The 27,006-nt window shown below is 38.8% G+C and overlaps 1 protein-coding gene across 15 annotated transcripts in view; it reads left to right on the forward strand.

Annotated features, from left to right (window-relative positions):
- EZH2 (enhancer of zeste 2 polycomb repressive complex 2 subunit) overlaps positions 1–27,006 on the forward strand; it is a 74,571-nt gene that overhangs the window by 16,757 nt on the left and 30,808 nt on the right. For 7 of the 15 annotated variants that reach the window (XM_033192390.1, XM_033192399.1, XM_033192392.1 and 4 more), the window contains exons 2-3: positions 16,752–16,875; positions 17,434–17,562. The exons of 1 other annotated variant lie outside the window; for it this stretch is intronic. In XM_033192390.1, the coding sequence (XP_033048281.1) occupies positions 16,759–16,875; positions 17,434–17,562 (246 nt within the window). In that variant the 5' untranslated portion in view covers positions 16,752–16,758. The remainder of the gene's footprint in view (positions 1–16,751; positions 16,876–17,433; positions 17,563–27,006) is intronic. 7 more of the 15 variants (XM_033192393.1, XM_033192395.1, XM_033192397.1 and 4 more) reach the window with 1 other exon arrangement.

The raw sequence follows: 27,006 nt of genomic DNA on the forward strand, positions 1-27,006 counted from the left end.
CCAGGCTGGTCTTGAGCTCCTGCCCTCAGGTTATCTGCGTGCCTCGGCTTCCCAAAGTGCTGGGATTACAGGCGTGAGCCACCACACCTGGCCAAGACTGGGTAATTTATAAAGAATAAAAGTTGGCCAGGTGCGGTGGCTCACGTCTGTAATCCCAGTACTTTGGGAGGCTGAAGCGGGTGGATCGCTTGAGGTTAGGAGTTCGAGACCAGCCTGGCCAACATGGTGAAACCCCGTCTCTACCAAAAAATACAAAAATTATCCGGGTGTGTTGATGTGCACCTGTGGTCTCAGCTACTTTGGAGGCTGAGGTGGGAGAATCACTTGAACCCAGGAGGTGGAGGTTGCAGTGAGACAAAATCATGCCACTGCCCTCTAGCCCAGGCAACAGAGTGAGACCCTGTCTCACAAAAGGAAAAAAAGCAAAAAAAAAAAAAAAAAAAACAATTTATATATGTATATATATATTTCTCGGAGTTTTGGGGGCTGGGAAGTTTAAGATCAAGGTGTCAGCATCTCATGAAGGCCTTCTTACTGTGTCCTCATATAGCGGAAGATGGAAGGGCAAGCTGGGAACAACTCCCTCAGTCAGACTCTAGTATAAGGGCATTCACAAGGAAGGAACCTTCACAGTCTAATCACCTCTGAAAGGCCCTACCTCTTAATACTGTTACATTGACAACACCTGAGTTTTTGAGGGACACCTTCAGACCATCGCACAAATACTGACAAATCTCATCAGTTTTTAAGTAAATAGTACTTGAAGCGTTTGAAATTTTGTAGTATCCCAGCATTGTGTTTATATTTGTGATAAATTTTAAGTACAGGAAAATCATGGAAAAACTTACTGCTCGTAACTGCCCTACCTCGTTTACTTCTATCTTTCCCTAAACTACTACTGTTCTCAGCTAGATCATGAACTTTGGGGCCAACATGAGCCAGAGGAGTTTCTGAAGCGTCTGCTTCAGTGAGGGGTTTGGTTGGTAGCCATAGAATAAAGAAATGGCACTTTGCAGACATTGGTACTTCCTTGGAAGAACTGGCTGTGGCATTTTCAGAACTCAAAAATTGAAATTACTAGATAATGGTTACTTGGTTTAGGTTGCCTGGAAATCATGAGAGGTTCTGTAAATGCTTTGGGATTAGTAGTTTGAACCACCTAGTCCATTTTATGATTCTGTCTTCAGAATATAGAAGAAATTGCATCTTATTTGGGGATTAGGATGTAAAGTTAATGTACAAGGCAAAATAGCATGTAGGCAAAGTTACCCGTGCAGAGTTTGTGGGAAGATGCCTTACCACAAACCAGTACCTTCTTTTTGGGTTCAAGACCAGTCCATTTTTCCTCTAGAATGAGAACAGATCATTGCTCTTCTGTTGAGCACAGAGTTAGGGGCAGTCCTATCAGAATCACTCCTGAGTGGCTAAATACCCTCAGTCTGAGCGACTTGGCCAGCAGGTTATGGGAACAGAAGATTCGTGTCGCCTCTCTCTTGCTCACTTAGGCGTACGCTTACTGTCTGGAATGGTGGGTTGAACCCTTGTATTTACCTAAATTGAGCTTTCTCTGAAATTTTTGCTCAATGTATGTTAGATTTGTGTAAGTTAAATTAAATGTTGGTTTATGCATGGTGTAAGATTTAAAATAGACTTCTTAGCAAAAAGAACACCTGGTGTCAGATTGACTTACCCTTTCATTTTGTTTGCTTGTATTCAGTGGAGTGTTGAAATAACAGGTATCTCATGTCTCATCTTTGAATTATAATGAATTTCATATCATAGCTTTAGTTTCTGGTACTTTTTTTTTTTTTTTTTTTTTGAGACAAGTTCTGTCACCCAGGCTGGAGAGCAGTGGCGTGATCTCAGCTTACTGCATCCCCCGCCTCCCAGGTTCAAGCGATTCTCCTGCCTCAGACTCCCAAATAGCTGGGATTACAGGCCCCTGCCACCATGCCCGGCTAATTTTTGTATTTTTAGTAGAGACAGGGTTTCACCATGTTGGTCAGGCTGATCTCCAATTCCTGACCTCAAGTGATTCGCCTGCCTTGGCCTCTCAAAGTGCTAGGATTATAGGCGTGAGCCACTTCGCCCTGGCCTCTGGTACATACTTTTTTCCGTTTTCCCTCCAACAGTGTTTCAGTAAACCTGAGTACATACTCAATGAAATGAGAAGATTTAACTTATAAAATCGATTTAGTATAGTTTTCAAGAAAAACTTAAACATTCTTTTTTCTTTTTTTTTTGAGACAGTCTCACTGTGATTGCCCAGGCTGGAGTACAGTGGCATGATCTTGGCTCACTGCAGCCTCGGCCTCCTGGGCTCAGGTGATTGATTCTCCCACCTCAGCTTCCAGAGTATCTGGGACTATAGGCGTATGCCATCACGCCTGGCTAATTGTTTTGTATTTTTAGTAGAGACAGGGTTTCACCATATTGCCCAGGCTGGTCTCAAACTCCTGGACTCGGACAATCTGCCTGCCTTAGCCTCCCGAAGTGCTGGGATTACAGGTGTGAGCCATGGCCCCTAGCTGAAAACTTTAACCTTCAGATGTCAGTTCAGTTAGTGAGTCTGTTTTATCTGTTGTTCAAGCAAATTCTTTAAAACACTTAAAGTAGTTCAGTTCTTCAATTGGTTGAAATTTATATGGCCGTTTCTTTTCTAAGCAGTGCTTTCAGATAAACACCATTGGTCTATGGACTTCAGTTTGAAATCATTAGTTTACTCTCTTGCTGGAAGGAGGAAAGTGATCTTATTGTTGTGGAAAATATATTACTGCAGAATCTACTCGCTTTTCAAAAACTCCAATAGTCAAGTTAATGTTTTCTATCATTCAGCTAAGATTACTAAATTAGTATAACTTTCCTTTGGCTCTTAACTTTTTAGCACTACAGAAACCAGGACTACAAATATGTTCTTTACTTTTTTCTGTTATTTTCCCCTATCATGAGACTTCTTGAACGCAAATGCTGTTCATTATGCTTTCTCATCTGTAGTTGCATGCACGTGTAATCCACTGTCGTGAAGACACTGAAACCTGTTGTATTTTCCACATTTCGATAGATCTCTCACAGGATTTCACACTTCCAGAATGCTCAGTAAATTATTATTGACTGCTTGATAATACCTGTTTGTTCCTGCCTTTCCCCAAGTCCTTCAACAGAAGTTTCTTCTAACACTTTGCAGGATAGTTGAGTGGAATATTTGGGCCCCTCACAGTAATGAGCTTGTGTGTTTTTGTCATTCTCTTTTTTTTTTTGAAAAAACAATAGAGTCATTTAAGGAAGCAAAAAGATCCCTGGATCACTATTTTTATTTTATCTTTTATGGTGATAGGGTGAGGTGTGAGTATTTAGGGAGCTGGTTGGTAGGATGGGGTTGTCTTAAGGTTGCAGGAGGGTCAGAAGGGTGACTGTAACTACTGATGATATCTTACAGTGGTGAAGGAGAAGATAAGTGAAAACAGAAGCAATTTAAACAAATTTTAGTAGGTATTAGTCTCTTAATTTGGCACTGACATATGACAGATTTTAATTTAGATTCTGTAGTTTGACAGGTATAATAAAGTACCCTTCCTTAAATATTTTTCACATATACTCTTGTTTGCCTTTTTCTAGTTGCAAGAGTGGTGATTTCTAGGTTTCATTATGAATTTTAGAAATATATAATTTGAATGTATTGACTGTTTTAGGTTCTCTATGAGGCAAGAAAAGGCAGGGTATTATGACTTCTGTTTCATATGATGTCTGGATATATTTAAGGGAGCTGTTCTCAAAGTGTGGCCCGGGATCTATGGCATCAAAACTATTTTTTCTTTTTTTCTTTTTTTTTTTTTTGAGACAGGGTCTCGCTCTGTCACCCAGGCTGGACTGCAGTGGCGACATCTTGGCCCACTGCAACTTCTGCCTCCCAGGTTCAAGTGATTCTTGTGTCTCAACCTCCCGGAAACTATTTTCATAATAATACTGAGTTGTTACTTGCTTAAAAAAAAAAAAACCTGTGTTGGACATTTGTACCCATGGTGCAAAAGCAATGAGTAAAAACTGTTGGCACCTTGGAACTTGCAGTAAAAAAAGCCAGTTTTGCTTAAGAATGTCTTTGATGAAGTACTAAAAATGATTAATTTCATTAAATCTTTTTTTTTTTTTTTTTTGAGATGGAGTCTCGCTCTGTCGCCCAGGCTAGAGTGCAGTGGTGCGATCTCCGCTCACTGCAAGCTCCGCAGCCTCCCGGGTTCACACCATTCTCCTGCCTCAGCCTCCCGAGAAGCTGGGACTACAGGCGTCTGCCACCACGCCCGGCTAATTTTTTTTTGTATTTTTAGTAGAGACGGGGTTTCACCGTGTTTGCCAGGATGGTCTCAATCTCCTGACCTCATGATCCACCCGCCTCGGCCTCCCAAAGTGCTGGGATTACAGGTGTGAGCCACCGTGCCCGGCCAATTTCGTTAAATCTTGATCCTTGCACGCATGCACTTGTAACATTCTATGCAACAAGATGGGAATGTGTGTAAAGTGCTTCTGCTGCATGTTGAGGTATGTTGGGTTTTGAGCAAAAACACTTATGTGATTAAGTTGTGAGCTCCACTAGCCACTTTTTTCATGGAAATTTCGTTTTTACTTAAAAGAGGGTCTGACAAACCATGATTATTCAGACTTAGGTATTTGGCAGACATTTTTTTAAATCAATGAAGTGAGACTGTCACTTCACGGAAAACAACTGACCATATTTGTTGGCAGAGAGAACATTTGGGCTTTCAAGCAAAAATTAAAATTTTTGAAAAACTTTTGTCTGTTACTGTGAGCATGACAGCTTCCCAGTACTTAAAGACTTTCTGATGAGATTAATGGGTTTAACAAACATGATTTTTTGAAATATGCCAACTTCTGGAAAATCTGCGTAACTCAGTGGACCAGTACTTTTTAGATGAGGAATGATGATTTATAACATCGTGCACGGGTTTAAAGATTCATTTAAAGTGAATAGACTAATGAATGTTAATGTGGTAGAGTAGGAAAAATTCACTGATACAATTTCGGATTCCATATTGCATCTAAGCTTGTAAGAAATGACCACTGCTGCCGGGCGCGGTGGCTCAAGCCTGTAATCCCAGCACTTTGGGAGGCCGAGACGGGCGGATCACAAGGTCAGGAGATCGAGACCATCCTGGCTATACGGTGAAACCCTGTCTCTACTTAAAAATACAAAAAACTAGCCGGGCGACGAGGCGGGCGCCTGTAGTCCAGCTACTCGGGAGGCTGAGGCAGGAGAATGGCGTAAACCCGGGAGGCGGAGCTTGCAGTGAGCTGAGATCAGGCCACTGCACTCCAGCCTGGGTGGCAGAGCAAGACTCCGTCTCAAAAAAAAAAAAAAAAAAAAAGAAATGACCACTGCTAACTGAAGTATGGTGGTTATTTTGAGGAAAAGTACCTGTGAAATTGAATTGTGAACTGAACTAGCCACTTTTTAATAGAACTGTTTTGGTGTAGTATCAAAGCACGAGATCCACAGTGACCTCAGAAGGCTATTCAAACTCTCCTTTTTCTTAGCTAAGTATGTTTAAGATTGGATTTTCTTCATATACTTGAACCAGAACAACATGTTGGAACAGATTGAATGCAGAAACAGTTATGATAATCTGTCTCCTATTAGACAGATGTTAAAGAAATTGGCAAAAATGTAAAACACACTAATTAATTTTTTTTTTTTTTTTTTTTTTAAATAAAAGAAGGCTATGTTGCTCAGGCTGGTCTGAAACTCCTGGGATCAAGTGATCCTCCTGCCTCAGCCCCCCAAAGTGCTAGGATTACAGGCATGAGCAACCAAGCTTGCCCTTACTCACTAATTTTTTTTTTTTTTAAGGAAAATAGTTTCTTTTTAAAAATGTGTTATTTATATTAATAGATACAGTTGACCCTCCATATTTGCAGGTTCGGCTTCTGTGCATTCAACAACTGCAGATCAAAAATACTTGTGGGAAAAAAGCCAATAAAATAATAAAACAGGCCGGGTGCTGTGGCTCATGCCTGTAATCCCGGCGCTGTGGCTCATGCCTGTAATCCCAGCACTTTGGGAGGCCAATGCGGGTGGATCCCCTGAAGTCAAGAGTTCGAGACCAGCCTGGCCAACATGGTGAAACCCTGTCTCTACTAAAAATACAAAAATTAGCTGGGTGTGGTGGTGTGTGCCTGTAATCCCAGCTACTCAGGAGGCTGAGACAGGAGAATCGCTTGAACCCGGAGGTAGAGGTTGCAGTGAACTGAGATTGCTCCACTGTACTCCAACTTGGGTGACAGAGTGAGACTCTGTCTCAAAAAAAAAAAAAAAAAACAAAAATACAAATAATACAGTATAACAATGATTTATATAACATTTACATTGTATTAGATGATCATAAGTAATCTAGAGCCAGATGATTTAAAGTATAAGGGAGAATGTGCATAGGTTATATGCAAATACTAATACTACGCCATTTTATATAAGAGTTGATCATCTGTGGAGTTTGGTATTCATGAAGTTCCTGGAACCAATACCCCCAAGACCCCCATGGATACTGAGGGCTTGCTATTACAGTTTTTAATAAAAATAAAAAATGGGCCAGGTGTGGCTCACACCTGTAATCCCAGCACTTTGGGAAGCCAAGGCCGGCTGATAGTTTGAGCCCAGGAATTCAAGACCAGCCTGGGCAACATGGTAAAACCCTGTCTCTGCTGAAAATAGAAAAAAATAGCCAGACATGGTAGTGTGCACCTGTGATCCTAGCTACCTGGGAAGTTAAGGTGGGAGGATCACCTAAGCCCAGGAAGGTGAGGCTGCTGTGAGCCATGATTGCGCCACTGCACTTCAGCCAGAGCCAGAGTGAGACCTTGTCTCAGAAAATAAATAAATAAATAAATAAAATAAATAAAAGTAAATTGTAAAAAATCTCTTTGTTTTTCATTTCTGTTATGTTAAGTGTTAATAGCTGTAACACATGTAAACAAAACAGGTCATGAGACCAAAATGCTGAAGAATGGTGTTAATGGTGTTCTTCCTTTGAACTACCGTTTTTATTTTTCTATGCCAGCTAATTACTATGTGAATAATTAACCTCAGTGAAGTTCTGTATTCTCTGTTGTAGCAGTGGCTCATTTAGGGTTCAATTATCTTTTGACCTGTCCTTCCTTCTCATATGATTGCATCTGGTTTTTAAATTTTAGACTTAATTTTTAATTCTAAAATTAAAAGTCATTTTTTTTTTCTATGCCCACTGCTGTCAACCCAGTCAGGGCCCTTATCATTTTATTCTTGAATTACTTCAGTACTCCATTTTTATTTCTCATGTGGTGTTTTTCAAACTTGAGTGTTGTTTGGAATCCCAGGGTTAATTTGACTTTCTTTTTATGAATATGATTTCATATAAGTTCCTTTATGATAAAACCAAAGCAAATTTACAAATTAAATATAGACCATCAAATTAGCTACACATATTTAAGGATGAGATTTTGTTAGAACCAAATAGTCAATGTTAGAGCTTATAGAATGACATAGCCTCAGGATCAGCTTTATAATAAATCAATTTTTAAAATTTGGCTTGATAATAGTAACAGAGAATGGCTATTTGCATAAATATGTTTTATAAAATGGTGTTAACTTTTAGTCTTTGTTCAGGATGATGAGACCTACTAGTTAACCCAGAACGGGGCCAGCAAGCAGCTCTTGAATGCCAGTTTTCATGCCTGGTCAAAATTCTCTAAAGCTGTGTTGATCACTGAGGTGTTGCGGATGAACTGAAATCTGCATTAAGTGGATATTTAATTATTTCTGGAATCTTTACTAGAAAACATGTTCTTACCTAGTTTGCTCCTGGGTTTGCTGTTGGTGAACTGCCTTTGGTTGGTGGGATCTCTGTGTCCCATGGGCTTTGCCACACAGCAGGGACTCTGAGTGCTTCAGCTCACGTTCCTTTGTGTGCCACCCTTGCCTTAACTCACTTACCTGTATTGTTTTTTCTCCCATAGCACTCAACATCATTTTACATCTAACATTTTACTTTGTTGTTGTTGTTTTTTTGAGACAGAGTCTTGCTCTATTGCCCAGGCTAGTATAGTAGCACATTCTTGGCTCACTGAAACCCCTGCCTCCTGGGCTCAAGTGTTTCCTCATGCCTCAGCCTCATGAGTAGCTGGGGCTACAGGTGTGCACCACCGCTCCTGTCTAATTTTTGTATTTTTAGTAGAGACGAGGTTTCACCATGTTGGCCAGGCTGGTCTTGAACTCCTGGCCTTAGGTCATCCACTTACCTCAGCTTCCCAAAGTGCTGGGATCACAGTCGTGAGCTACTGCACCTGGCACTTTGTTTTTGACTGTTTCTATCCAACTAGATTTTAAGCTGTATAAAGTCACAGATATTTTTTTCTGTTATGTTAATTGCTAAGTCTTCAGTGTCTATCGTAGTCCCTGGCTTGTATTAGATGCTCAACAAATATTTGTTGACTTAATGAATGCATATTAACCCTTCTCCTTTTCTTTATTCAACTGCAAACTCAAATGCTCTTTTCTGAGTTGTGTGCTCCCACTGTGGGTAAAGACCACAGTTTTATTCTTCATTTTAAACACAGCTAAACTGGCCCTGAATTGTATAGAATCCTTTTGGTTTGTTGTTTGATCAATACAAGTTCAGTCAGTGGCACAGTTACTTCCCTTGTTTCAGATTCTGTAGAAGCCTAAAAGTGCGTTATCTCTTCAAATAGATGTGTCATACAGGCTGCTCTGGAGATCTTCTTTTTTTTTTCTTTTAAATTGTTCGCGTAGCGTTTTCTGTTTTAAAACAGTGGAATTACCAGCCTGGGCACTGTAGTGAGACACTTTCTCTACAAAAAGTAAATTTAAAAAAATTAGCCGGGAGTGGCGGAGTGTACCTGTGGTCCCCAGCCACTCAAGAGGCTGAGGCAGAAAGATTGCCTGAGCCCAGGAATTGGAGGCTTCAGTGAGTTGGAATTGCATCACTGCACTCTAGCTTGGACGACAGAGTGAGACCTCGTCCCTTCCAAAAAAATTGAAAAAGTAGAATTACATTTGGGAGTTTTTTCCTCAAATTCCTTTGAGGTTAAGTTTATAAAAGTATGGGAGGCCAAGCTGGGATTGTCATTTGGACTCAGATGTTCCAGGCTGTAGTGAGCTACGGTTGGGCCACTGAACTCCAGCCTGGGCAACAGAGTAAGCCCTGCCTCAAAAAAAAAAAAAAAAAAAAGTTAATATAAAAAGTACAAGTTCTCTTAATTACTACCTGTTTTTTTTTTTTTTTTTTTTTTGAGACGGAGTCTTGCTCTGTCGCCCAGGCTGGAGTGCAGTGGTGCGATCTCAGCTCACTGCAAGCTCTGCCTCCCGGGTTCACACCATTCTCCTGCCTCAGCCTCCCAAGTAGCTGGGACTATAGGTGCCTGCCACCACGCCCGGCTAATTTTTTGTATTTTTAGTGCAGGCGGGGTTTCACCACGTTAGCAAGGATGGTCTCCATCTCCTCACCCCATGATCCGCCCGCCTCGGCCTCCCAAAGTGCTGGGATTATAGGTGTGAGCCACTGTGCCCGGCCACTACCTGTTTTTTGTTTTTTTTTGTTTTTTTTTTTTTAACCCTATATGTTTTTAAATCTAATCATCTGTTCACATTTTTTGTTTTTCATATTTAACATTTTATGTAAAATTTTTAGATTTTAAAATTTGTTTCTGTTATCACTTCTAAAAGTGAATGTCATTTTAAAAAATGAGTGCTTTTACATTGGGTTGTTGTGTAACCTAATTCACTTTAAAAAATAACTTTATTTTGGAATATTTATTTATTTATTTGAGACAGAGTCTCGCTCTGTTGCCCAGGCTGAAGTGCAGAGGTGTGATTTCGGCTCACTGCAGCTCTGCCTCCTGGGTTCAAGCAATTCTCCTGCCTGAGCCTCCCAAGTAGCTGGGATTACAGGTGCCTGCCATCACACCCAGCTAATTTTTGTATTTTTAGTAGAGACTGGGTTTCACCATATTGGCCAGGCTGCTCTTGAACTCCTGACTTCGTGATCCACCTGCCGCAAGACTCCCAAAATGCTAAGGTTACAAGCGTGAGCCACTGCGCCTGGCCTATTTTGGAATAATTTTGGATTTATATAGCCATGGTATATTTGTTAAAACTAAGAAATCAGTATCAGTATGTTGTCATTAACTAAACTCGACTTTATTTGGATTTTTCCAGTTATTCCACTAATGTCTTTCTTTGGTTGATTGGTTGGTTGGTTGGTTTCAGGATCCAATTCAAGATACCATAGTTCATTTAGTTATCATGTCTTCTAAGTTTTTCTGATCTGTGGTTGTTCTCAGCCTTTCCTTAGTTTTCATGACCTCTTAATCGTTTTAAAGTGTGTTGGTCAGATGTTTTGTAAGAATGTCCTTTGATTTTGGCTTATCAGATGTTTTCTTATGATTAGACTCAGGTTATGGGTTGAGGTTTGGGGGAAGGATACCACAGAGGTGAAATCCCCATCTCATTTCATCACATCGGGGAGTACGTAATAACAGCAGTACTTACCATTGCTAATGTTAATGGCTATGGGTTTTTTCACAGAAACATTACTGTTTCCCTTTCCAGACTCTTCTTTGGAAGTGAATCACTGAACCTAGCTCACGCTCAGGGGGAAGGAAATTGAATTCTACGTCCTAGAATGGGGACATACACTCATGTATCAGTTGAAATTCTTGTCAGGAAGAGTTGTTCCTTCTTCTCCATTTGTTTATTTAATCACTTATTTATATCATAGACTTATGAATAATTATTTTGTTCTGTTTTAATACTGTTATGACTTACTCTGCTGCTCAAATTATTCCAGCTTTGGCCACTAGAGTTTCTTCTGTTTGCTTCCTGTCTTGGACCTATCCTTGTCCTTTCATCTTTTGAGCATTTCCCTTCTGCTGCTGGCTTGCCTTGTTGTTTCCCTGTCCCAACCCTAGAATCAGCTGTTTCTCCAGACTCTGCTTCCTTGTATTTATTGGAGGGTGGTATTTAGAAACAAAAGTCTTGGGTGCTGGGTATGCTTATTGCTCCTGGGGTATCACTGCTTCCAGGCCCTCTGTTGGACAGACTCTGGAAATGCATGTATTTCACCTAACCTACATGTGCATACATACTTGTGTTTATCTATCTGCATATATTTTGAAATAAACGTGAGTTCATATTGATATATCTGACTAATTCATCACCACCCCTTGCTTATTTGTAACTTCTTTGTGACATTGAGAAACTTGGCTCACATTATCTACACTTTATTTACGTATTTGTTTAACCCTAGTGTACATGTAGAGTACTTTCAGAATTATAGACTGGTACCCTTATGAGAAACAAATTTGCCAGCTAGAGTACTGTGTAGATTGTCCAAAGTTCTGTAGGTTAGCTTCCCCCGACCTCCTGCTCCTTCCATGAGACTATCTCATAAAATTATAAAATACTGTTAGACTTGCCGTATAGTTTGCATTCTATCCTGAGATCCCCTGACATCCTGTTTTGTTTTTATTTGCATACAGTTTCTCATTTTAAAAGTCTTTATATTGAGTTAACTTTTTAATATAAATGTTGTAATTTCTGATAATCATTCATCAGCCGTTTATGTAGCTGATAGCCACTACTTTTTTTCTTTTTTTTTTTTTCTTTTTTCTTTTTTTTTTTTGAGATGGAGTCTTGCTCTGTCACCTAGGCTGGAGTGCAGTGGCATGATCTCAGCTCACTGCAACCTCCGCCTCCTAGGTTCAAGCAGTTCTCCTGCCTCAGTCTCCTGAGTAGCTGGGACTACAGGCACGTACCACCATGCCTGGCTAATTTTTGTATTTTTAGTAGAGATGGGGTTTTACCATGTTGGGCAGGCTGGTCTTGAACTCCTGACCTCATTCATGATCCACCTGCCTCAGCCTCCCAAAGTGCTGGGATTACAGGCGTGAGCCACAGCGCCTGGCTGATAGCCACTACTTTTTTAATGCTGATACAGTGCTTACCATCTGCCAGGCACTGTCTGTGCACCGTAAATAAATTTACTTCTCATAATGACTCTGAGGTAGGTACTCTTGAATTAGCCTTATCATGAGGAGAGTGAGGCACCTTAAAGCCGTTCAGTAACTTGGTCAACTTCACACACAGCTGCTAAGTGGGAGAAGGATCTGAACCCAGGTAATGAGCTTTGGAGTCCAAACTCTTGCTTTTTGTTTAATACTGTGTATAGGACTTAGAATTAATAGGACTAAATGTTCTCTTGTTAGTTTAGTTTATTATTTGAATTTGATTTGGAGAGTGCTGCTACCCCAATTCTTTGCCCCATGTCTGTAACAAGCATTATTAATCATGACAGCACTCTTTTTGCTGAGCTAGGACATGGCCTGGCCTAAGGCCAAGAATCCTTACGGACACAACCCTCAAAATGGTTGTGCGAGATGAACTCTCCTTGCCATCTCTGATCTTGTCTGTTTTGAATCCTGATTCTCGTGCCCGGTGCATGGCACTGTGTACCTGCTTCTCCTGAATTCCTCTTTCATGGTCTTCCTTTTCACAGGGACAGGTTTTCTGTATTCCCCCTCAGGCGTAGGATCTGCTTCTAAGTGATTAATTTTTATCACTTACCAATAGTTTAACATCTCTATGTCTGAGTTCTCTTTATATTGTTTTTCTTATCCTTACCTACAAAATCTCATTTACCATTAATTTAAATTTCAGTATATTGAAACAATGGATTGTAACTTTAAAAATAAGTGAAATTGCCAAATGAGACTAACAGCTGCCTTCAAAGCATTTATACAAACAGGCACTATTGAAGACTGGAGAGTTATCAAAATTGACATTTTTTTGGGCAGTCTTGCTGTGAAGTAAACATTTTTAAAAGGGAGGGACATTGAGAATATTGTAATCATATTACTTACATCTTGTTGGGTTTGGATTTGACCTTACTTAGCCTGGTATTCAGTTAAGAGTCAAAGTTGCCGCTATTAATTTAGTTGAGAAGGATAAATAGTGTATGTAGTTTATTTTTTTCTTTAGACAAATAGAAACAGAAATATTTATTTGGCCAGACCAAATAGGTGGTTATTCCCTTGATTTAGCAAATGCTTTAGGTAGAATTTTTAAAGAAGCATTAAGGGCTCTGACAATACCTATGGGACTTTTTTCAAATTATTCAGTTATTGGCAGCTGGGTAAGGAGGGACAGGAATGTCTGATTTAGGTAAAGACCTCTCACAAGTGGAGTAGGGGCGTATCTGGTAGAGAACAGTGCTGATTCCTTGGACTTGTGTGACCTGGCCACTTGAGAGGTAGGTAGGAAGGCGTGTCTTGGCCATGTCCTGGGGCCTCAGTAAACCTGAGAGGATGGAGGAAGCTCTACTTTTTCTGATGATGCTGTTGGTGATAATAAAGTAGGCTATGAGAGCCCATCTTCCGTTAATTCAGATGTTCCTGTACAGTTGGCCCTCTGTAAATGAGATTCTGCATTTTAAGATTCAGCCAACTGTAGGTAAAAATATTTGAAAAGAAACAAAAGTGTCTGTACTGAACATGTACATACTTTTTTCTTGCCATTATTCCCTAAACATAATAGTTTAACAACTATTTACGTACTATTTACATTGTATTAGGTATTTAGTAATCTAGAGACAGTTTTAAAGCAGGGATCCCCAATCTCCAGGCCGTGGACTGGTACCTGTCTGTGGCCTGTTAGAAACTGGGCCGTACAGCAGGAGGTGAGCTCCGCCTCCTGTCAGATTGGTGGCAGCATTAGATTCTCATAGGCACTTGAACCCTATTGTGAGCTGTACCTGTGAGGGATCTAGATTGCGCACTCCTTAAGATAATCTTTTTTTTTTTTGGAGACGGAGTCTCATCTCACTCTGTTGCCTAGACTGGAGTGCGGTGGCATGATCCCAGCTCACCTCAACATCTGCCTCCCGGGTTCATGCATGAACCCGGGAGGCAGAGCTTGCAGTGAGCGGAGATTGCACCACTGCACTCCAACCTGGTCTCAAAAAAAAAAAAAAAAAAGTAATAACACCCACATTATACATCAGTGAAAACGAAACACGTTTGCTACCCTAGGCCTTATTGCACAGGGGTGATACCTCCAAGGAGAAATTTGTCTAGGCAACAGATGGACTAGAGGTGATTAGCCTGTGAGCGAATGAGGCTACAGATCATTCCTTTTTATCTGATTCCTTTTTCTTTCCAGTTTCTAGGCCTTTGAAGTGCTAAGTGGTCTTAAGTAATTTGCAGAGAATTAGTTAAGTTCACATGTTAACTAGCAGATAGGAAGAAAACTATTGTCATGAAATTATTTTAAAAAAATAATGCTCCAGTTTCTTCCCATCTTTGATGTCCTTTGGTCCCACCTTACTGCCTTCCTAACACCATTTTCTGCTTTACCTCAAAGCTGGGGTCATCTTGAGTTTAGTCTTCTCAATCTGAGTGACTCTCAGCTTTACTCAACTTTAGCACCTCGCAGGCAAGGCCACACTTGGAAACTTTTCACTTGGAATAGTTCTATCTTGGTGGTTTCATCAGCCTTCTTTATGTCAAGCATACTCAAATTCCTGCCCATTCTTATCTCTTCAATCCCTTCAGGTCCTCAGTCCTTTTAATTTGTGACTTTTACTCTTCAGGTCCATCCTTGTTAAATGTCTGCCAGCCAGACTTTAGTTGCCCCCTATCCAGCTTTCTCTTGCTCAGACCTAAGATTCCTTTAGGTTCTTTCTTTGCCTTTTGAAATCCAGCTCAACTTTTAAGATTGAGTTCACTTGTTACCTTTCCTGCCATCCTTCTGCAGTTCCTAATATTCTTTTCTTTCCCGCAAAGTGCTTTCATATGAACAGTCAGCCTTCCACATCTGTGAGTTCCAAATCCATGGATCCTGAATTCATGGATTCAAGCAACTGCAGATAAAAAATATTCAGAAAAAAATAAAGCATGGTTGCATCTGTACTGAACATGTCTGTACTGTTTTGCTTGTGATTCTTTTCTAGACAATACAGTATAACAACTATTTACATAGCATTTACATTGTATTAGGGATTATAAGTAATCTAGAGGTGATTTGAAGTATATGGGAGTCTCTCATATCCCAGGAAGCCAAGTAAAAAAAAAAAGCATATGGGAGGCTATGCATAGGTGATATGCAAATATTACACCACTTTGTATCAGGGACTTTTGAGCATCTGTGGATTTTGGTTTTCGAGAGGTGTCCTGGAACCAATTTCCCAGGGATACTGAAGTACATCTGTCTATCTCATACTATATTTTCCCCTCTATCTTAGGTAGAATATCAGCTCCATAGGGGTGAGGACTTAATAATATTTGTATATTCATTTTATTCAAGTTTGTATAAACTGCTTGGGTCATAATTATTTATTACATGCTTGAGAAAATGAATTTCTTTGCCCATTTGTTACAGCTCTGAGTAAACAGCCATCTGCTTTCTCTGTCACCTGTTGGTGATTGAGTATTTCTGTAGAAAGTTACCCACTGACCTCGGGACTCTTAGTCTAAATCTTAGGCAGTTTTCTCTGTGCATGAGGTTTTTATGTAAACAAATAGGTGAAGCCTGCCCTACTCATTTATTTGTTCAAGCCAGAAAGTCACCTTCTTCACTTTCCGTATTTAAATCATCATTTGGTGGAAGTTCTGGTCTAAGCAACTCTTGAATTCATGTACTTTTCCCTGTCATTGCCAGTGTGGTGTAGAAGCCTCTGTCACCCCTTGTCGGGATGCTGTGCTGCAGCATCTAACCTGGTTGCAGTTATTCTTTTACTCCCTCACCTCACACCCTTTTACTTAAAACACTAAAAGTGGCTTCCATTGTTCTTAAGATAAAGCACAAATTGTTAGTGTGGCCTGTAAAGCTTTGCACAGCCTGACAGAGAATGTCCTGCTAATAATTTGAAGGTACAGTATGATTTTAATACTTTAGGAGAAAATGTTCTAGAAAAAGATGCTTGTTTAGACTTAAGGTGAGGACTCTGCAGTATGAATTAGACATTGGGTGAACTATAAGCTGTCCCCGCATTTGAACATAATTGGTTCTTAGAGCCTGCAACTAAAGATAAGGCAGAATAATTTAGTTTGCATTTCCTGCATTCCTCTTTTTGCTTGATAGCAGAAACCCCTCGTGTTAACAAAGGTGGCACAAGAGGCAAAAATACAGACTTTATCACAGTGTTTAAGGAGAGGTGCATGGTTAAGTGTGTGGGGAGAGAGTACTTTTGTACATTTGTTATATGGTGAACTATATGTTTTCTACTTTTAGTACTGTTTGTAAATTTTACTTCTTCTTGGATTTACTTTTTTCAGTTATATTCCATTATGCCTTGCTCCTGTAACAGCTAATTTAATGATGAAAAACTTAGGATCCTATGTCTTTATATTTTCTTCCCTCCACAAATGTGGATCTGATAGAGTTAAAAACTAGGTTGTGATATAGTATACCTAATTCCTGTAATGGGATCATGTTCCTATAATATGGCTGCAATTTAGTGTAGAATTTTTGTAAATACAAGTATATTTTAAAAGTTGTATTAAATAAAAACGTAAACTTTCAATGAAATGTTTTAAGGATTTAACCATGCAGCACAAATGAGCACCTTTCTGCAAATACCAACAGTGTAATATGTGTCATTTCTTCACTGATTGTTAGTTTGCTGCAGATTAAAACACAGGTGATCATATTCAGGCTGGTTAGACTAGTGATTTTAATATGAAACCATTGCTTTTAGAATAATCATGGGCCAGACTGGGAAGAAATCTGAGAAGGGACCAGTTTGTTGGCGGAAGCGTGTAAAATCAGAGTACATGCGACTGAGACAGCTCAAGAGGTTCAGACGAGCTGATGAAGTAAAGGTATAATCTTATCTTTTGTGAAAAATGAATCTACAGTTAAGGATAGGTTTTTTTCCTCTCCTAAGTTCAATAAGTTTTTATTTAAAATAATATATTTCTAGCTAAGTTTGTATTTACATAAGATAAGTGAATACTTGGAAGCTTAGGTTCTTGATCTGTCTTAACATTATGCCATGCATATTAATCAGTCTTTGTTTAGTATACTTTTATTTGCATGTGCAGACTCAGAACCTAAATACAAAGGGATGCATTTCATGATTTTATGTCTTTAAAGTCATTGTGATTTAAAAAAAAAATACACACACACACGCACACACATACAAAGTCAACAAAGCATTGCAATAGTTTCCTGTTCTCTAACCACTTGCAATAAAATAGTAGATGTGGTGTTTTTGTATTATTTGAATGTGGGAAACTATAGTGTAAAATCTATATGCACCTAAGAAAATGTTCTTGATATTTTTGAGAATACACTAGATTTTTAACCTGCTTTAGAGGTGTTACACATTTTCTAACGATGAACAATTTCTCCTCTCCTCTCCTTCATTTTTTTTAAAGAGTATGTTTAGTTCCAATCGTCAGAAAATTTTGGAAAGAACGGAAATCTTAAACCAAGAATGGAAACAGCGAAGGATACAGCCTGTGCACATCCTGACTTCTGTGAGCTCATTGCGCGGGACTAGGGAGGTTGGTTAACATAACATGTTGTAGTAATTATCATCACCTTTTGGTTTTTGCTTTTGGAACATTTGTGTGGTTATTGGGAGGAAATCATTGACCTCAGGATGTCCATCTTTTTATTGCTATTTCTTTTTAATGTGCAACTGTTAATGGCTGCTGTACATCACACTATTAGCTATTCCTATAACAGAATTCTAAGTGTTTGGAATATACTTTGAACTAGGTAGATGCCTAGGTTTTATAAGAATGTTGATTAAAAAAAACTTTTAAATCAAATACTCTTTAATGTCCTCATCAGATCACTATTTAGAGCAAGGTTTTCTGACTCACTGTTTTAACCCCAATTTGAATTAGCCATGTAGTAAGAAATGTTTTCATATTCATGAACAGGAAAGCTTTTTATTATATATTTTGTTCAAAGGCTAAGCCTCTCTATAAGAATTTTTAAATTTCGTGTTGAGAGATTGGAATTTCTTTTTCTATAGTACTTTCTGAACGAGGTAGGTCTTAATTACTCCAAGAGTTTCCTATTTTCAAAGAAAGGCAGTAAATTTATGGTAGAATCTATAATTAAATATCCCGTTAAAACATGATTGCAGCAAGATGAGAAGAAAATGGCAAAAGCCTAAATAGCTTAGGCACTTCTGTTTTTAAGTGCCTGTGTTGTATAGAAAGACATGGCATAGGATATTTAAAGGGGAGTTGAAGCAAAAGGGGAAAGAGTAATTTGGAATTAAAATTACACTATGTAGTAGATTGTTTATCTGAATGTCTAAATATGAGAAGCACCTAAACAATGGAATTTAAGATAATTTTTCAATGAGTAGCCATTTTTAATATAATATTATTTAACAAGCAACAATTTACTGTGGTATGAGGCCTTCTGGAGATTGTGTGACATACGTGCTTCAAATACTTGTCAGTGATATCCCAGCAGCAGCAGACATAATCCTAATGATGATTCCAGTGATATTCTGGTGGTCTTGATGGTGACACTTGGAATGATTCTTAGCCGTTTATGCGTTTGTTAGGTGACACCTCTGTAAAGCTCTGATTTCTAATTGTATAAATATTTATTATACATTGACACTTTCCTCAACATCTGGTACAGGCCAGAGCCTAGATGTTGGAGGTCAGTGGCATGGGGGAAAGGGATTCTTTTTGATGCCCATCAAAACATTCTTAAAGGGAATAAGGATGGGGCTTTTAAGTAATTGTTTTAAAAGTTTTTATCTGGTGACCTTTTAGAAATGTTGAAGTGAAGGAAAAACCTCATTTTCTCTGGAGGAATAAATCTTAGAAATTTCGAGAAATTAGATAGATTCACATGGAAAACTTATTTTTGCCACCCATAATGAATCTCAGAATGCTACCAAAAGCCTAACTTAGGTTTATAATAAAAGCAGCAGTAATGAATTATGTTACTGTGCTAGGTACTTTGTACACATTATCTCATTTAATCTTTGTGATAAGGAAGGAGTAAGACGCTTTTTTTTTTTTAAAATCCAGGCAAGGAAACTGAGCCTTAGAAGTGTTTAGTCAGTTTGCCTGCTCTAATGATCTGATGTGGGCCCAGAAGAGCACATGAAGTGTTAGTGAAGTACATTATTTACATACAACTTGAATTGCTCGTAGTATAATATTTGGCATTAAATTTAAGAGTATTGTTTGTTCAAGTGGATATTTACTAATTGAAATTTTCTTTTAATTTTGTCAAATGGAGACAAGTCATTGAATATAAAGATACCTAATTTTCGTGAGTTTATGTGAAAAACTGTGAGAAGAAATCAGCATTTTAATAAAACAAAATTGTTGTCTAAACTTAGTACTTCCACAGTACCACACACACAGATTGAGAATAAACATTTTCACAGAATATGGGGGAAAAGGAGGAAAATAATCCCCAGCTTTAGGAATTCAGTTTTTGTTGCATAGAACTCTTAGCCTGATTAAGGTCATTCATTTTTTTTTTTTTTTGTCGTCGGTGTTGGTAGCTGATCCTGTTTCAGATGATCCATCTATTATTTCCCCTTTCCCCTTTTTCAAACCATCATCACTGACTTTTAGAAGCCAAAGTTTATATTGTTTGTGGTGAACTTCTTGGTGTTATCACAATAAATCATAAAGCTTTAGGGCTAAAAAGGAGCGTAGTGGTCTCATGGTCCAACCTCCTGACTTTTCAGATGAGAATATATCCCTGTTTATTTTTTCTTTGGTTTAAGCATTTCCATCTACATATTATTTCTTTTATATGTTTGAAAGATTCTAGTCTGAAGTAGGTCAGGCAGGAGGAGAAAATAAAAGTGAGTCTTGTTTGGCAAAGACTTTCCTAGTGGTAGGCTTGGCAGAATTTCAGATTGCAGCGCTGATTCAAACACGTTAAGTCTATAGCATTCAACATTTGAAGTGCCATTATAGCATTGTTTTAATTAACTGCTTGCTTTTATAAGCTAATTATATGTAAGTGCTGGTGTCTTCAATTTGAGTCCTCTGCAGCATGACAAACCAATGACAATCTTTAGTTCTTTTGTCAGGTCTTAAACTTACACTACTGTTTTTGTAGTTGTAGAAGTGGGTATACTCAGTTTGAAAATGACTGATTTTCTCCAGGTTATTTTAGTAAAGAATGTCTGACAACAGTTTACTGAAGTGAATGCTTTAGATGCTGACTTCAGGTCAGGGAGCTCTGCATTTGAACCCGAAGACCACATCTCTAGTATGTGGTTTTCTTACTATGTGTGGTTTTGTTTTGTTTTTGTGACGGGGTCTCTCTCTGTTGCCTAGGCTGGAGTGCAGTGGTACAATCACAGCTCACTGCAGCCTTGACCTCCTAGGCTCAGGCGATCCTGTTACCTCAGCCTCCTGAGTAGCTAGTACTACAGTCACATACCACCACATTGGGCTAATTTCTTTCTTTCTATCTATCTATCTATCTATCTATCTATCAATCATCTATCTATGAATCTATCTATGAATGAATCTATGAGACGGAGTTTCGCTCTTATTGCCCAGGCTGGAGTGCAATGGTGCAATCTCGGCTCACCGCAACCTCTGCCTCCCGGGTTCAAGCGATTCTCTTGCTTCAGCCTCCTGAGTAGATGGGATTACAGGCATATGCCACCATGCCCGGCTAGTTTTTGTATTTTTAGTAGAGATGGAGTTTCATCGTAGTGGTCAGGCTGGTCTCAAACTCCTGACCTCAGGTGATCCACCCACCTTGACCTCCCAAAGTGCTGGGATTACAAGTGTGAGCCACCACGCACATCGGGCTAATTTTTTTTGTAGAGACGGGGTCATGCCATGTTTTCCAGGCTGGTCTCGAACTCCTGGGCTCAAGCAATCCATCTGCCTTGGCCTCCCAAAGTGCTGGGATTATAGGTGTGAGTCACTGTATCTGTCCCTTAATGTGTTTTTAAGATACTTTGGGGTAACTCTTTTTTGCTATTGAGATTACAGAATCTAAGCAGTATTGTTCATAGAATTTTAATACAGAATGTGTTTACTTTTAAAAAACTTCTGCCTTTTTGAAGACAGTGATTATACATGTTTTACATTTATTTCTTCTTAAGTTAATCTTTTAAAGAAGCATCCAGCTTCGCAATGTCATTAATCAATATGTATAGGTCGAGGGATGTACATTTTATTCCCATAATATGTCGCTGTTGGTCAAGGAATTGTTTCTAGGTGACTTTTGTGACTTTGTCTTGTCAACCAGTAATAATTACGTTCCGTAGGTCTTCATATTGGTAGTTGTATTCTTCAGTGTGTCTCTTTTTCGAGTTTTAATGAAGAAACTAGTTTAAGAGTTACTCTTGAGGTTCTCATTAATGTATTTCTTTTTCGTACATCTGCCCATTTCTTGCTGATAATCACAAGACACTTCTCCTTCACTGACTTCATATCAAAATGTTTTCTATATGTGTTATGACTGAAAGAGAGGTTTGCTTAGATAATGCCTGTCTTCTGGGCAAATGGTATGATTAGTTTAGTAATTTAATCCATCTTGCCAATATGCATTTCTGGATTCCCAGGAGAATATAATGTTCTTGTAAGAGTTCTGTATCTTGTTTACTAATGGATAGAGAGAATTTGGTGTATATTCTTGGGGCTTCAGAATGTCTAAAATAGAGGCAGCACCAGAAGGGGATCATGGTCCTCATATGAATAATTTAAAAACTTTTGGACTTTTAAATATTAACACATTTGCTCTTCTTAGTAATATTTGAAATGATTGTAAGTTCATTGCTTAGCATTTGATATTAGCAGATGTTTTTGGGGGGAGAAGCTTCTATCAAAATAATGTGTAAATTCTTTTGTATGTTGGCATTTTGGACTTAACATTTTTGTTGAAGGAGAAGAAAAATACCTGGTTTATATGTAAACACTCGATTGCATTTTCTATTGATTTAGTAATGAAGTTCCTTCAGTTAATTGTAAGTGAAAATTTAGTTACTGTTTACAAAGAAAAAATAATATCCTAGTGTATTTCATGTATAATTTAGTGTACTTTACTCAGATACATTCGAGTGTAGTAACATGGTTTCTTTATGTATTTCAGGATTATAGGCCCTATAGGTTTAGATTCTCATGAGCCTTTTGAGCAAATATGGGAGAAAGCTCGTCACTTTTCTCATGTCTTTGAATTAAGTGGATGGCTCTTCAAGTGTCTGTCTTACTCTTAGTCTGAACATATACACTCATTCTTATTGACTTAAGGAAGTGGTCTCTGAGTTGCTTTCTGTGACTTCTTGCCTCTCTTTAACTATTGTTGGTATTTACTTGGAGAGTTGAATCTTGTTAGGTTAACTGTCAGTCGTTCCCACCTGTATAACTTGTAAATCCATGCAGCCTTTGCTTTCTTTCTGGCTTGATTTAGGCTGAAATAGATGTAACATTTCTTAAATGATCATATAAGGGTTTTTTTTTTCCCTTTTGAACATAAACTAATGTAAGCTTTTTATACTTTTCCAAAGGGTTAGATAAAAAAAAGACATTTGAGTTTATATAACATTATATATTAAATACATGTCATTTATTATGTTTATATTTTAAATTTGATTATGTATCTTCAGTTTAAAAGGTGAATTTTAAGTCAAATTTAGGCAACTAATAAAATTAGCAGAAGTTGCTTTCCTTTGTGGTTTTTCTGCTAGAATATTGTGTATATAGTTTGTGTTTTATAAATTATTGTTATAAATGTCATGTATCCCCAAATGCAAAACCGAGTTCTGACAACTATTAAAAAAAAAACAAATCCAAACAAACAAAAATGCTTGCTTAATCTGGAAGGTTAGAAATTGTTTTATTCTCTGAAGAAACAAGAAAATTACATTAGATCTAGGACTTTTGTCATAATTTAGCTTTATAATAGGGATTGACTTAAATTTACTCCTTAGGATTCTGTCTTACCTTCTCCTAGCAGATTTCATAAAAGAATATCACTTAAGGAACATTGTGGGAAGGCTGGGCACATCTCACAAGCTACCTGACAAGGCAGTTTTATACTAGCTAATGGACTACCTTTCGGGCTAATGAAACTACTTTAAAAGTTTTATGTTTTTCTCTCCACTGAACAGATCATTGTAAAATGATTATTGTAAAAATTTAGATAACACAGAAATAGGTAAAACAGAAAGCAAAAGTCCCTGTAGTCCAACTGCTCTGGCTTTTAGTCTTTCAAATTTCATTTTCTATATATACTACAAAGTTAATAATATGTATTTTATTTTTAAAAATTATTGGCCAGATAATACATCCTTTCCATTTTGGGCCATCACTTTACAACCTCTGTTCAAATTTTCATTCTTTTAAAAAATGTGTATGTTTGACATTATGGATATACCATAACTTACTGCCCCATTCTTGATGGATATTTAGATTTTTAGTTTTTACTTTTGCAATCATTGCTGTAGTGAACTTCATATACATCCTTGCATCTTTTGAGTAATTCTGTAGAAGTTCCTAGAAATATAATTATTAGATCAAAATGATAATGCATATTTTAAAATTTAGCGGATATTACCAAATGCACCCTCAAAAGTTTTACATTACACCCCCACCAGCTGTTTATGGAATGTCTGTTTACCTGTATTCTCAACACAATATTTTCAATCTTAATCTTCAGTCCAATAGGTAAAACGTTGTTAGAATTTGTTTTTTTTTTTTTGAGACGGAGTCTCGCTCTGTCGCCCGGCTGGACTGCAGTGGCCGGATCTCAGCTCACTGCAAACTCCGCCTCCCGGGTTTACGCCATTCTCCTGCCTCAGCCTCCCGAGTAGCTGGGACTACAGGCGCCCGCCACCTCGCCCGGCTAGCTTTTTGTAATTTTTAGTAGAGACGGGGTTTCACCGTGTTAGCCAGGATAGTCTCGAACTCCTGACCTCGTGATCCGCCCGTCTCGGCCTCCCAAAGTGCTGGGATTACAGGCTTAAGCCACCGCGCCCGGCCTAGAATTTGTTATACCATGTCTTAATTATTAGTGAAGTTAAGTGTCAATTACTGTTTGTTTATATTTCTTTTGTGAACTGGCTGTTACAGTGTTGGATCTTGTACAATTAGGTTGGGCTTTTTCTTACAATTCATAAGGACTTTTTGTATATTACAAATACTAGTTTTTGACTGGGTGCAGTGGCTCACGCCTGTAATCCCAGCACTTTGGAAGGCCAAGGTGGACAGACCATTTGGGATGAGGAATTCTAGACCAGCCTGACCAATATGGTGAAAGCCCATCTTTACTAAAAATACAAAAAAATTAGCTAGGTGTGGTGGCAGGCACCTGTAGTCCCAGCTACTTGGGAGGCTGAGGCAGGAGAATGCCTGGAACCCAGGAGGTGGAGTTTTGAGATTGAATCACAAGACTCAATCTCAAAAAGCAAAAAACAAAAAATAGTTTTTTTGTCGTATGTTTTGCAGATTTTTACCTCCATTTTGATGTTATTTCTGGTATATCTTTGTTATACACTTCTTTTTCTTTTAAGTTTTGTGTTTCTTTTTTTTTTTTTTTTTGGAGACGGGAGTCTCGCTCTGTCACCCAAACTGGAGTGCAGTGACCGGATCTCAGCTCACTGCAAGCTCCGCCTCCCGGGTTCACGCCATTCTCCTGCCTCAGCCTCCCGAGTAGCTGTGACTATAGGCGCTCACCACCTCGCCCGGCTAGTTTTTTGTATTTTTTTTAGTAGAGACGGGGTTTCACCGGGTTAGCCAGGATGGTCTCGATCTCCTGACCTTGTGATCCGCCCGTCTCGGCCTCCCAAGTGCTGGGATTACAGGCTTGAGCCACCGCGCCCGGCCTAAGTTTTGTGTTTCCTAAAGGTTCCAAAAGTCTTTCTTCACTTCAAGATTATAAATTATCTACCTGTCTTTCCTTTAGTTCTCTGTTTTCATTTTTATATTCTAATATCGTTTAACCCATCAGGAATTTCCTTTGGTGTAAAGAATGAATAGGGGATTTGTTTTCTAATTTTGTTCTTTTTAGTTTCCTGGTTGTTTCAACACTGTTTACTGAGAAATTAATGAATCGTGAGGGGCAGTTGTAAACTCGTTTTCGAAGATGAGCAGAATCAGCCTTCTTGGTTGGTGGTTCCCTCGGCAGTTTTACCACTAGAGCAAGACCTGAAGTGTTTCCCTTCAGAAACCACAGCCTGTGCCATCTTGCCCACTCACTTTTTTTTTCTTTCTTTCTTTCTTTCTTTCTTTTTTTTTTTTTAATTTGACAGAGTTGCACTCTGTTTCACATGCTGGAGTGTAGTGGTGTCATGTTGGCTCATCTCATCCTCTGCCTCCTAGGTTCAAACTATTCTTGCGCCTCAGCCTCCGGAGCAGCTGGGACTACAGGCGTGCACTACCACACCTGGCTAATTTTTGTATTTTTAGTAGAGACAGAGTTTCACCATGTTGGCCAGGCTGGTCTTGAATTCCTGACCTCAAGTGATCCGCCCACCTCAGCCTCCCAAAGTGCTGGGATTACAGGCCTGAGCCACTGCGCCTGGCCTTGCCCACTCACTTGAACTCGAACCTGTACTACTTTATAGTATTAAGCCCAGATCCACTGATTTTAGCAAGGCTTCAAAACCATTTTACTGCCACAGCCTATATAAGCTATAGATTTGTATAATACTCTCTGCTCCATTTCAGTTGTTTTCCCCCAGTGACAGAAATTGTTCTGTTTCTACTCACAGGAGTGTTACTGAATTAGAAATTTGACTTTACATGTGATGGGTGAACATCACTTTTGTTACCTGCTTCATGTACTTTTTTGAGTGCTTATGTCCTGTGATGATGATTCTGTTTCTGATCTCCAGTACTTAGCAAAACTGGAGTTTTTCTGCAAAGCTGCAGATGAGGGAATGATTTACCTTAACAGCCCTTCAGGGTTTTAACCTAGGATTAACTAGGTTTGCGTGTTTGTTACTCCTTTCATTCAGGGCCCAGCTTCTGAAGGTAGGATGCAAGGAAGAGCTTTAAGGATCTAAATTTCCTCTGAGCCTGGGCAACATAGTGAGATCCTATCTCAATAAAAAAATAAAAAAATTAGCCAGATGTGGTGACATGTACCTGTAGTCCCACCTACTTGGGAGGCTGAGGTGAGATAATCACTTGAGCCCGGGAGTTTGAGGCTGCAGTGAGCCATGATTGCACCACTGCACTCTAACCTTGGCAACAGAGCTAGACCCTGTCTCAAAAATAAAAGGGGTCTAACCTTTCTGATATTGTATTCCAAATGTCCTATGTTAAATGCTGCGTTATCATCCCCTGCCCCTTGGAATGTAGAAACCATCACTTACAGGATAAAAGTGAACTGAGAAGCACATACCATTGTGTTGTAGGGTAGAGGTTCTTCACCCAATCTGGAATCAGTCTGTAACAAATACTTAACAACACAAACTGAAATAATTTACAATCTGATATGAATTAATCTTTTTCATTCCTTAACTCTAACATTTGATTAGTTGCTTTCATTAAATACATCTGTGTTGATACCTTTACAGGGTTTTTTCTTCCATTTTTATTTCTGCCTCTCTCCTGTTGGAGCGACTCATTTCTTTTCAAGTGTCTTCTTCGATCACCCTTCCCCTATTTTGCCTTCACAACCTGATTATGAATTCACTTCCATTATTGAGCTTCTGTTTATCCAAATTTGCTATTTATCTCATTGCAGTTTTTCTTCAGTGCTTCCTTTGCGTAAAAGTAGCCTGAACTTAAATTATATACATGGTCATTTTCACCAGAAGGGCTAGCTAATTTAAAACTTGGGCGTATTATCTTTTCTTTCCTCAAATTCTGCAGAATATAGGTTAGTTTCAGAAATCACCCCCAGCTTTTCTCTAGACTTGGTGGCAGCTGATGCTTTCTTCTGACTCTTCCTCTCCTGGAGTGCCGACCTTCCTGCACCTTCCTCGCTGTTGTCACATGGAAAGGCTACAGGATGTTAGACAATGTCAACAGTTCACT

The sequence above is a fragment of the Trachypithecus francoisi genome, unplaced genomic scaffold (genome assembly GCF_009764315.1).
Source record: "Trachypithecus francoisi isolate TF-2019V2 unplaced genomic scaffold, Tfra_2.0 Lachesis_group4, whole genome shotgun sequence".
In the NCBI taxonomy this organism is placed as follows: domain Eukaryota; kingdom Metazoa; phylum Chordata; class Mammalia; order Primates; family Cercopithecidae; genus Trachypithecus; species Trachypithecus francoisi.